The following is a 13103-nucleotide window of genomic DNA, read 5'->3' as shown; positions in this document are numbered from 1 at the left end:
CCCTCAATCTTTAGGCTTTCCCTACAATTTACAAGATGTACTTTAAGCAATCTGGCTGTTGAGACCTCTTTGTGTCCTGACCGTTATAGAGTCATGACACAAAGAGGTCAGTAGACACCTCCTCAGTAGAGAGGAGGAGGAGGAGAACTCTCAGTAGGAGTTCTCTCCTCAGTAGAGGACCATCTGAGGATTGCCAAACTGATTCACATGCACTTCAGGAAAGATATAGGCATTAGGACTGAGATCCTCCCTGATCCTTGTGCAGATGCATGAGGATGTGGAGAAAAGTGCTGAGTGCCTCCCCACCTCTTCTGGTTTCTGAATGCAAAGTCTGCTCATTCTACATACTTTGAATCAAAAATGGAAAGGCCAAAAGGAGTTGGAGGCACACAGTTGTCCCAGCTTCCTCAGCAAGGAAATAAAGACTACCCTCCAAACACTTGGATGATGGTGTCACTCTAATAGACTGTTCTGCGTGACTTTTCCATCATGGATTTCGGTCTGTATTGTTTGTGTTGTATTGATCTGTATTTAAAGATTTATCCATAAAGAAGAGAAAACACAGCAGAGTTAAGTACTCAGACAGGGGAAAAATAATTTTTGTTCATATCTAGTAAACATATCACACAGCGATAGTGTAAGGAATTACTTAGTTAATCTTTCCAAAATACATCAATGTATGGCTACAGTATTGTCATTATACACAGAACAGATGGCAAGACAAGGTATTCATGTAGATAATCTAGCTTTCCTCATCGCTGCCTCAGGGATTTGTATGAAATCATGCACTTACTAGCAAAGTTTTGTTATGCTGACTGTATAGGAGCTGAGACACTAACTTCTTCTGAACACTCTTTATAGGAATTCTGCAATGTGTATGGAAACAATATACCGTGAAATAGGATACTTAGGTTACAAGTAACTTCAGTATCCCATAGAGCTGCTAAGCCGTAAGTATTCATTTAACATTCATACTGTAAATACTCAGGGGTGTCTGCATTAACTTCTAGTTAGAGCAGCTGTCTTTTCCCACCGGTTATGTCTTTTTTTCAGAAATAAAAAGCAACTTTGATCAACATAGAAAAAATTAGTTTTCTGAAGGGTAATATTTAAAGAGAAATGACGAAAACCTCCTTGTTGGACAATTCAAAGCTGGTGTGGGCAAAGCAGTTACAGAGTTGCCACAATTCTGTTCTATCTTTTGAAATTCTCTAAGAGAAGTGTAAAAAGGAGCTACAATACTTCAGGTCACCAGTGATTTGTTTATTTTTCCACTGAGAATGCATCCTTTCAATTTTAAGCATGTTCAGATTTATACTGAACACCACCCGCATGCCCCCATTCATCATATCTCTGGGCCAGGAAATTGCCATGTGGTACTTATTTGTCAGGTTCGCATCTCATGATAGATATATGTTTCACTATAAGTGCATCAGAAAAAAAAACACAGCAAGAAATATACATGTAGAATCAAGGCCTTGTTTATAATATAAGGCCACCTTAACAGTATTTTGAGTTCAGTCAAGTACCGTTTGTTAAAAACAAATGCAGTTATACACTAATATATCATCTATTATAGAACTCTAATTAAAAATTCAAAACTCTTTCAGAGAAGTGTTTTACATTAATACCATTTCACTACAAAAAATGATGGGTTATTTTGATCAAGAGCTAGATTTTTTCAGCTGAGAAAACTTGCATGTTTCATATACCTTTCCTGTAATTACATCTGAAAGAAAACTAAAGACAGGGGGAAAAAAAAAATCAAATCATGTGTGTTAAACCACATTCACAGCTAGTCTGAAAAGGATGAAATGTTTGCTTGTTTTTTACAGTGAATAGGTAAGGTTAGGCAGGAAAGGTTCGATTCTAACACACACACACTCGCAAGCACCGCAAAATGGCAGTGCTACTGTGGAGCATTCATTGTAGATGAGTGGTTCCTCCTACCAAGTCAAGAGCTATGTTGGTTTGGCAAAGTGTTGAAACAGATGGAACTGGAACAGCTTGTGAAAAGCTGAATACTAAGAAAAGCTAACACTTTGGCCCTCTGAGAATAAAAAAGCATCATATTCACAGAAGTGATGCAGTGTATTAAGTTAGTATGTAGTTAACCAAAGTGGGATGGCAGAAATAAAGATCCATACTGTGGAGAGAAACTGTTCCCTCACACCTCACTCTGTGATGCAGCCAATGGACTGGCAAGGAGGATTATTGAGCCTGATCAATGGATACTTTGATGTTAGAAATTCCAAATATGAGAGAATTCCTAGAAAAGCCTTAGATTTTGCATAATTTTCCCCTCATTTTCTTCACCACTACATTCTTCGCTTTGTAGACCACCATATACACATTGCTGCCTGATAATTAAACAAGCTACCAGTACATTTGTTTTGTTTGTCCACAACAGCCCTTTGCCTCTTGAAGATACACCTTCTAATGAAACATAACAGTACCGAGCCAGAAGTTTTCTGTGGGACAGGAAGAAACACAGGGACAAACAGCAACAACTCTAAATTAACGTATTTCAAGAAACAATGTACACTGCAATGTATGGTTAAGTATGACAGCTGTTAGCTACCAAATTAAGACATTAAACATACTATGGTGCAGTATATACATATAATGGTGGGGAAGAAAGGACTTGATACATACTATCATCTGTTCAGCTTCTTTGGTACCATCAAGGAAAAGGGAATAGTACATCTAGAAAAGCTACATAGTTCCTCTCCCACCCCAAACAGATCTGCTCTTTCTAGGTGCCTGTTTTTTCCCATGAGCGTGGCTCATGGCTCAACAAGTCTTAAAATTTTTGCAGAGATCACTTTTAATTATGGGACTGTATTCTGCCTGAGACATTCAGGTGAGTTTGCTGTCAGGTAGTTATTTCCATTAAAAGGCATTTTCAGTTTGGTTTGTTTAGCTTTAGTGAGGTAGTTCTGGCTTCTTCCAAGGCAATTTGGAGCTTCTGTTGGTCTTCTTCCACTATTGTTCCCCAAGACAAAACTGACATCTCTTACTTTGTAGCCCATAAAAATCATGTGGTGTTTTCTAGTTAAACAGCTTACCTAAGTAGAACAGTATATAATGACAGTCTGAGAAAACAGTACTTCCTAAACAGATGTGCTCTGAAGTTTCAGTGACACTTTGTTGAAAAATCAAGTGGAAAATACTTGGAGCAAATTGTCCTTCACCATCTTCTTTCCTTGGGGGAAGTGGTAAGCGCTTCTTTTTCATGTATTTATTTCTTGTATACATACATGTTTGGAAACATAAATGAAGACCCTATTGTAAGACTGACAGTCTTTTGGTCTTCTGTAGTACTCTTGCCACAAAACTCATAAAGGACTTCCCTGAGCTAAGAGTGCTATTTGCATTCTGTCTGCCCATATTGCACATATTCCACTGTCACCTGCAACATAATGTAATCCAAATGGCTTGCTCTAAGCTTCATCTTTTTCCAGCAAACAAAGCACTTCTAGGAACTTTGATTCTGAGATCTACACATAAAGTTATTGGGAGCTCTATCTTATGCACTAGGAGAGCACTGTCCACATGTACATTTCAGTCAGTACGTTCAGAAACGTCTGCGGCCTGTCAGTTTTGATTGCATTTGTTGAGATCTAAACCTGGGTATCTTAGCTGTCAGAGTATTTTGTCTTAGATACCACTCACAATTTTGTCTCTCATAGAATACTCAGTTCTCTGTCGCTTCAGAAATTTGACCATTTGGTCACTAAAAGAAAGAAAGAAAACAAAGGTCTGAAAATAAAGTCTGTCTTCTTATGCATGTGGTGACGAGTTGCAGCTTGTAGAAGCCTGTGTTTGCAAGAGGATAACACAGCTGAACTTCAGGTTTTTACATGACCATGTACTGTAACATTAAGCTCCAGGTCCCTACAGTGACATGGATAGGTATGTACACAGAAATCCACAAGTCTAGCTTGGTCCTTTGTTCTGAATGGCACAGAAGAGCCAGTCTTGGTAACTCTTATTTAGATAAATAACTTGATAATTAACCAGATAATTAACCCTTTAAAACCAGAACGCTTTAGACCACTCAGCCATTCTAACCCTTCTGCAAGCATTGATACAATATTCTTCTATCCAGGTTAGGAAGTGTAACTCTGAATGGGCAGGCAGCTACACAAGTAAATAACTGGTGGGATGACTGGGCTCAGAGGGTAGTGGTTAATGGGTCATTCTCTACCTCGAGGCAACAAGCGGACCACAGATGTCTGCTCTGAGATCTGTCCTGTTTACATCTTTACCAGTGACTTGACGAGGCAATGCAGTGGACTCTAGTGAAATTTGCAGGTGACATCAGAGGGGCGGGGGGATGGGGGGCAGTCGATGTGCTCAGGGGCAGGGCTGCCATTCAAAGCGACCTAGAAAGGCTGAAGGAATGGGACAACAGGAATCTTATAAAATTCAACAAGGACAAATATAAAATCCTGCACCAGTCAAGGAAGAAGTATTTGCAAGAATACAGGCTGAGCAACAGCTCTGGAGAAAAGGACGTGGGAGTCCTGGTAGGCAGCACACTCAACAGAAGCCAGCAGCATGCCCAAGCAGCAAAGGCTGCCAACAGCATTGTTGGCTGTAATGACAGGAGCACAGCCAGTAACAGGTGCAAAAAGATTATTCCCCTTTACCTGACACTCTTTAGACCACATGTAGAATGCTGCATCTGGTTTTGGGACTCCAGTAAAAGAAAGACATTGATAAACTGGAGCAGATTCAGCAGACTGCTGCTCTAAGGCAGACACTCCAATCCTTTAATTATTTCAGTTGCTTTTTACTGGACTTGTCCAGTATGTCCATGTCTCTCCTAAACGGGGAAGCCCAGAGCTGGACACAGTACTCCAGATGTGGCCTCACCACTGAGAGGAAGGGAAGGATCACTTCCCTCATCCTGCTGCCTATGCTTTTCTAAACACAGCCCAGGTGCTCTTGGCCTTCTTTGCCACAGGGTACATTTGCTGGCTCATGATCAGCTTGTCCACAAAAATCTCCAAGTCCTTTTCAGCAAGGCTGCTTTCCAGCCAGTCCTACCCCAGCTTGTACTAGGTTAATCCTCACCAGGTGCAGGACTTGGCATTTTCCTTTGCTGAATGTCAGGAGATTTCTGTCGATACATTTTTCCAGCCTGTCAAGGTCTCCCTGAAAGGCAGCAGAACCATCCCATGTATCAGGTACTCTCCCAGTTTTGTGTCATCTGCAAACTTGCCGAGGGTGCAGTCTATGACATCATCCATGTTTTTAATGAAGATGTTAAAAAGTGTTGGTCTCTGTACGCACTACAGGGTACATTAGTAGTAACTGGCATCCAGCTGGACTTCATACCACTGATTACACCCCTTCAAGCACATGTAGTTCAGACAGTTGTCAATCCACCTCACTGTCCACTTATCTACTCCATACTTCATGAGTTTATCACTGTGGATGTTACAGGAGACAGTGTTGAAAGTCTTGCACAAGTCAAGACCACAAATATCAGCTGTCTTTCCCTCACCCACTGAGCTTGTCATTCCATTGCAGAAGGCTATGAGGTTCTCGGGCATGATTTTCCCCTCCTGTCTGTTGCTTTTTCCAGGGCTTTCTCACCAGAAGGTATCCAGAGTAATACATCTGTTGCTTCACACTCCTCATATGCAAATACATTAAAATTAAGGTTTTCCCATTTTACTCATTCTTTGGGAGAATTCTACCTGCACTCTACTCTCCACGATGTCTGTGACCTTCCATGTTTGGGAACAGGGGCTACTAGAGATGGGAAGATTACATGGATAGAATTCACCACAGTCCAAATTGCTGGCTAATTTTGTTGGTTTTTAAACCTGCTGTAATTGTGTGGGTTGGCCAAATGGGAAGAGATTGTTTGGTGACCTAGAAATAGTGGTGGTAAATAGACATCCTCTCTTAAATAGATAACATTAATGACATGTGAAAAAAAGCAATTGGATTTCACCAAACTGCACAATTCACTGTCTTTCTAGCCAAGGCACACTGTGTAAATTGGCAAAGCTACTGCACGAATTTAGCCAAATGTGAGATACCACTATGAGAAAAACCAAACCAATCCACAGCTCACACACCAAAGGAAAGAGGAAGAAATCACAGCCAAAGGGACAGGCAGCCTCCAAAACAAGTGTTAGATTTGGAAATTAACATGTTAGAATAACAAATAAGTTCTCTGGAACCCTTTGAATATCCCAAACATAAATAGTGCAATCAAATCTTCCCTTCCACTGCTCATTTATTGAAATGGCAGCTTGCAGCTGAAATCTATATTTGTGTCTGTGTTCACCTGCTTGAACCAAACAAGCCAAGGCTATTCTTATGAACACAGTGTAAATCACTGTGTTCTGCTAACTACTCCTAGCCACTTAAAGCAGTATTTCTCATTGTCTCCAGTCATTCATTCACTTTTGTAGCAAGGAACAGTAGTTCAGTACCTAACACTAGATCATCAGGATCAGGCATTGTCCTTAACATATAAGAAATGAATCACAGTTGAAACATTTTAATTAAATTGATGCTTGTTAGCAGGTACTAGCAGAAGTACCTGGATTACCTGGAACTTGCAGTTTTTACACAGCAGCTGCTGCATAGGACACAAATTGGGTAACAGACCTATAGTACAAGGCTGTGGGAAATCTGTGAGTGGGCATGGCAGTGCCCAAACAGATTAATTTAAATACTTAAATATTAATTTAAATACTTAAATTATAATAATAATAATAATATATTAAATATTTAAATACTTAAATACTTAAATATTAATTTAAATAATTTAAACAGATGCATTTAAATACTCAGGAGACCACTAGGACTTGTTTCAAGAAATTCCTTGTGTTGCATTGTCTACAATGCAACTCACCACTGTTCTGCCTACAGCTGAGCCAGAACAGCATAGAAAGGAAGTATTTCAGTATGGCCTTTCTCAGCAGAGCAGGTCCTTCAAACACCATTTAGTGGCAAATGCAAGCACAATTGAGATTTTAAGTTCTATTCAGACCATGGAAACAACTGCTTACTGCAGGCTTCCAGAGTGACAAGGATGCCTTCAGACAGGAAATGAAGACAGCCATTATAATGCTATATCCACCCCAACTGGTTTCCCCTTCTGAGGCCTCAAAAAAGGCCAAAAAAAAAAATCTTATGTTGCCTGGTAGAGTAGCTTAGCAAACATGTAGTTTATTGTCCAAGAGAATTAGCATGTAGAGGGTGTTACACAGAAAACTAATCCATTTAGAAAAGTGACAAAATGGAACAAATTTACTAAATCAGATTTGTTCTACTGGTGTTATGAAGCTCTTCAGCTACTCATGCAGATGACCCCGACTGAACCCAACCGATTTTCTATAGTAAATTAACTATGTTTTGCATGGAAAGGCATTTTATCAACTATGAAATCAGGCTCCGCTCCACATTAAAAACATGCACAACAGCTGGTAACAGGCTGAAGACGCCTCTGAAAGATACCCAGTGGCTTGTTCAATTTAGACTCAAGTGCAGTTTGATAATGTCCAAATGCTCAGTCTGGTACAAGAGGATATAGTGCCTTCTAAGTTATCTTTACGAAATACTGCACTCCATACAGACCAGCATTATTGTAATTGTGTTCTGTCTTAGGAAAGAATAGACCGAGCCATCCCTATCAACACGTAAGTCAGTGTGATTGCACACATTTCACACTCAAAGCACATACGGTAATTACTTGATAGAAACAAGTTTTTAAATGTATATACATATTTATTTACACTCATTATGTTGGTTTATTGTGAAGTGCAGGCTAGCTGCTTGTATGAATCACACCAGTTGATCAACTGCCAATGAAAGTCAATGATTCGGGATTCCTCCATTAAACTCAGCAGGTCATGAGTGCAAAGTTTATGTCAACAGCCTAATGATAGCCATTCTGTGTACAGAGAGCCAAGGAAAAAGACAAATATTTACTTTATGTAAACTATTGCTGAGCATGTTACTTACGGCAAGAAAGCGCTGTTCTGCTTGGCTAATAATAAAACCCAGATGTCAATGAGAAATTTGTAAAACTTCTTTTAGAGCAAATAAGCATAACACAAACTGTAGAACCACATACATTTAAACAAATTTTTTTCCTGTATTTTTTTTTAAAGGCATGTACTGATTTGAATGTAAAGAAGTGAAAAACACTGATAGCTGCTTAGATAGCCTGGAAGAATAAATATGACTTCTGCAAGAGGCTACAGCAAGTCATAGGGAGGACTCTATCATTCAAACTTCAGCAGGGTTAGCATTCAGATTTTATAACTTTAGTTCTGTCCAAAATCTGGGTACCAGCCTGTTCAGGACTGTGTTCTGAGCACCTTCTATTCACTAACTTCATTTGTGGTTGAAGATGCAAAGCAACATGGAAAAAGCATCCAGGGTAATCAATGTAAATCAAGATACATTATCAGGCGTAATTAAAGGCCAAGTACATGCACCAAAAAGCAATACCAGACAGAATAAGACAGACTACACTTTTATGTACCGATAGATACATGCTTAATTGTAATTTGAACAAAGGAGAAGTGATGAAGTAATTTATTAAGACACCAACAGATCTTTAGCCCTCCACAAACCCAAGTAGAGTAGGGTACTATATTTACACAATTTGCATGAACACAGGAGAAAAACTGCAAAAGCACTCCATAGTTCAAATTACACTGTATTTGGGTGAAGAGAAAGAAGGCATATTATTCCCTACCTTTTTGTACATGTGCAATGCTAGCTGCAGTGAAAGGGACTACCATCTTCCCACAGAATTAGTAAAAATTCAGAATTCTAACTCGCAGGAACTGCTGAGATTTCAGAACTCCTGTTCAGTTTCACTCTAAAGCAAGATCCAAGTCTTTCTTAAGAGTTTTGGTGAAATAATGACCAAATTCCATCAATTTGCAGAATGTGCAACAGAATTTTAAAATTCTGAATGAAATATTTAAATTTTTTTTACATTCTGTCACAACACATAGCTTGACCTACAAATTACATAACAGATATCAAACTTCCTTTTAACAAGCTAAATGAATGTCATTTTGATCAAGAAGGGATTTCAGCTGTTACTGTGAATTAGTAAGTCAGGATTTAAATACTCTGGTTTAAGGTTTAAAGGTTTTAAGGTTTAAAGGTTATAAATACTCTGTTTTATTGTCTGTCCAATTTTACAACGAAAGCAAGTAGTCAGACATTCTAGGACTTGGAAATGAAACAATTCTACTGAAAGAAACACTTCTACTGAAACAAAAGTCCCAACATCACACAAGTTCACTAAAAATTTAAACTAAAACCCAGAAGTTCTCAAACAATTTCAAAGACTGCCATCTGAATTTTCCCCCTACACTTTCCCACCATCCTTTCAGTCTGTTTCCTCCTTCTCTGTAGAAACTGTCCATAATTATACAATTTCCTCAAGAAGAACAAGACTTGGTCAAAACACTTTTCCTGATAGGAAACTGATCAAAATTTTCTAACTAACCTTTCTAATATCTCTCACAAAGGCAAAGCAGAGCTCAAGCCCTCTGCTGGAAGGCTGCTGAGGCTTTTGTTTTTATCCACACCCTCCACCCCACTCTGCAATTTGGTACTCCCCTGGGGAAAACAAGAAGACAAGGCTATAGCTGCCTAATCGCATACCAGTAAGCAAATTCATTAGACCTCATTGAAGAGGTTGTCTGATTGGTGAAGGCAAAGATGACAAACTTTTCTCCTCTAAACTCTGAAGGTCGCTGCTTTGTGTGCAGGTTTGTAAAAAATAAGTTACTCCTTCCCCATCCCTCAGTGAATAATTTAATCCATAAGCAATTTTCTTGACATTATTTAACCAACTCAAGAACATTTCAAGGTATTTTTTTCCTTTTACGTATAGCGTGTACAATGGTACAGCAGAAGGCACCTGCACTGTTCCTCTAAAACCACGTTTACTCATTCCCAGTTGCTCTTATATAAAAAGGAATTTAGAGATATAAATATGTGCTACGGGGAGAGAGAGGAGAGGTCAGCCATCAGAAAAGCAGTGCGGCAATATTCAATGGGCTGGAGAATCCTGGAAAGCAGTAATCTTAAAGGAGACAGTGACAAAATGGACACTGGATAAAACACAAGTTTAGCACCAAAAGGCCTGAATACCAGAAAGTCAATTCATCTCCCTGTGTCTCCAAACATTTTCATCTTAAATACACAATTTATTTCTGGGCACTCTATTTCTAAAAGGAACTGTGGGAAAGGAAAAAGAGGTTATTTCTGCAATAGTTAGACTAAAAAATTTGAAGTATATACCTCTTCAGTCTTCAGTAGTTACAGAGAGAATTTATATCATTCATGTATTTGCAGCACTAGAAAGAAAGGAAGATTACTCCTATTTCTAGCACTCAACACCTGATTTCAGGAGATGAAAACATTTAAACCAAGCATCAGGAAAATATTGTTTATAACATAGTCCGATGTTGTGGAATAGAAAGCATGAGATCCCTATTACGTCAGGCACTTAAAAATAAGATGTAAAAAAAATTTAGTAAACATTTGGGAACACGAACTTTTGGATTAACAGACAAATGAGTAGGGAAGAATATTAGGCTAGGACAATCATGCAGGAACACATTACATTACCAGAACAATCTCCAAGTCCCCAGTGATCTAAGGAGACTTGCATAACCCCACTTGATCTTCATTCATGGTTAAGGTTAGGAGTCCTTCCAGCAGTAATAAGATTCTGCACAGGAAGAAACTGTCCTGTATCAGCAGGGGTTATCTTTCCTACTTCTGATCTGACTTTCACAGGGTAGGATATTTAAAGAACCAAAGCTTCAGGTAATAGAAACTGGCATAGATCCACCAAAAAAGAAATTGTGTGTCAAATAAATATTTGTTCTTTTACAAGCACAATTATAACTGTGCTTGTAGTTTTAATGAGCTTCTGCTTATTAACTTTTATGTGTCAAAATCTGGTTGTCTCCTGTCCAGACGCCACTGCACTCATTCATCAGCTCAAGAAAAACATTTTTGCCTGATGCAACAGATTTATCTCTAATGTATATGCAATATATTGTATTTCTGTCACTATTCAGACATATTTCTGTCACTGTTCATGACATTTTCCTCATTCTAATAGCTGGTTCCAGTTTGTTTCCTTAATTAATTATCTGTAATACAGCATTACATATTTCTCATCTGTACTTACAGCATTTGTTAGTGATAACTAATCTGAGGCTTTTTCTCCTACTGAAATAATTACCTAGAGCTTTGGCTCGTAGATGCACCATCTGTTCTATGGTAGCGTCAGTTAAAAAGGAAAAAAACAGTCTGAGTAGCATTAAAGTCTTCATGTGCAATATCTACTTCTTTTCAATAATTTCAAATGCTCCTATCACATAGTTATCTAGGGGTCATTTACATAACCAATTCAGACTATTTTTGATAAGATAGTAAAAAACCTCTTTTTGATGTAAGTATCATTGCTCATAATGGAAAAGTAGTAGATGAAGCTTTTTCACTTTTCTCAAAATTACATGTAAACTTTTAAATCAATGTTCTCTCTCTTAAGTTAAATTTGAGGCTATGTCTTCCAGAGATGCCAAAGGATTTGGCTCTGTTACAAGAACATACGATCTGCAATTACAGAAAGACTTTTCAGTGAAAGTCCATAAAGGCTAGGCTGGTAAAACTAAACATTTAACTCAAGAGATCGAAAATCACAATTTGCTCAGACACTTACCAGGAGAAATCTCTATGCATTGGAACAAGCGTCACATCTGTGTCTTTGCACTCACAACATGCCTGGCACATTCCTGATATCTCCAGAGTGACACATACATCTACCCTAATTGCTTTCTGCTACTTTCCTCTGATGTGATACACCGAAAAACATTCAGTATTCTCCATTTCTTTGAAGTACTTTCTGTTGATTATTACACTCTGAAGAGATATTGAGAGAGCAGGCATGATAGGCTGCCTTACAACTGAGGAACCAGCGTATTTATTTTCCCTTTTCCAGAATGAATGGCAATTTAAGCTCTTAACTTGCAGCAGCTTCCCTATATGAAATGAAGAACAGTAAGCAGCAGAGAAAATGAAGAACTGAAATGTAGAGTCTCTTTCCATATTAGGAAAGCGTATCTTAAAATTAGCCCTTACTCTCAATTTATAGACATGATTTGGAGAAGTCTTACCTTCTATGATCTGAGCTGCTGAACCAGCATGGATTGACAAGCCAAAGAGCAGTAGCAGCAAGTCCCAGGTCCACCAGGCATGCCTGGAGCAGGTGTGCAAAAAAAAAAAAAAAAAAAGAGGGGATGGGGGTGAGAAAGAATGAGACCAAATAGTGTAATACAGAAGCACGAGGGGAAAAAAAGAAAAAGTAAAATTTAGAAGTGAGAGTTCTTACCATGAGAGCATTTTTTGAAAATCAGTTGAAAGACCTCAAGTGAGGAAAAAGTTCAGTGCACATGAGTTTTATGTTTAGGAAAATAAGAAGTTAATAAAAACTGGAGCCTGCTGTTTCTCCTCCAACGTTCAGACACAAGTGGAACAAAGGCAGCTCTCAGGCTCTCTGTGTGACTCACTGCAATTCAGCGCTCCAGCTCTGAAATCTGACTCCGTGTAGACTTTCCTGTCAGACCACTGCCAAAAACTTCTTACTTTATTTATTGATGGACACCCCTTACTGCTGTACATCATCCCAACGTTGTCATTATTCAGCCTTACCCTTTACCCTGCCTTTACCCTGTCTGTACCCTGACAGATAGTGGCATAGCTTCTCCAGCTTCCCCGTCCCCCCTCCCGCCCACTCATAATCTCCACTTACTTATCCAATAAAACATGACCTCCAACATCCTTCCATCCAGCATTATATACCAAATGATATGCATTCTTGTATGGAATAGGACATTTCTCTGGCCATTTTAACCAAATGGAATAGGACATTTCTCTGGCCATTTTAACCAAACTTAAAAGAAGCACATTTTAAGACATGAGCAGGACAGAGCAGTCACAGAGAGTTAAATTGCAACATATACCTGAGAGTTGTACTGTCTTATAGATTTTCTGTCACCTACAGAGACATTTTGAACCACAACCTT

General features: G+C 38.8%; 1 protein-coding gene across 8 annotated transcripts in view; it reads right to left on the bottom strand.

The window, feature by feature from the left end:
• Positions 1-12764, bottom strand: part of COL15A1 (collagen type XV alpha 1 chain) — a 159698-nt gene extending 146934 nt beyond the window's left edge. For 5 of the 8 annotated variants that reach the window (XM_075493596.1, XM_075493598.1, XM_075493602.1 and 2 more), the window contains exons 1-2: positions 12410-12763; positions 12195-12277 (exon numbers count right to left, since the gene is read on the bottom strand). In XM_075493596.1, the coding sequence (XP_075349711.1) occupies positions 12195-12277; positions 12410-12420 (94 nt within the window). In that variant the 5' untranslated portion in view covers positions 12421-12763. Of the gene's footprint in view, positions 1-12194; positions 12278-12409 lie in introns of all 8 variants that reach the window. The other 3 variants (XM_075493597.1, XM_075493601.1, XM_075493599.1) reach the window with 1 other exon arrangement.
• Between the last annotated feature and the right edge of the window lie 339 nt (positions 12765-13103).

Source organism: Mycteria americana, chromosome 2 (assembly GCF_035582795.1).
Source record: "Mycteria americana isolate JAX WOST 10 ecotype Jacksonville Zoo and Gardens chromosome 2, USCA_MyAme_1.0, whole genome shotgun sequence".
In the NCBI taxonomy this organism is placed as follows: Eukaryota; Metazoa; Chordata; class Aves; order Ciconiiformes; family Ciconiidae; genus Mycteria; species Mycteria americana.
This window is presented reverse-complemented; position numbering and strand designations above follow the sequence as displayed.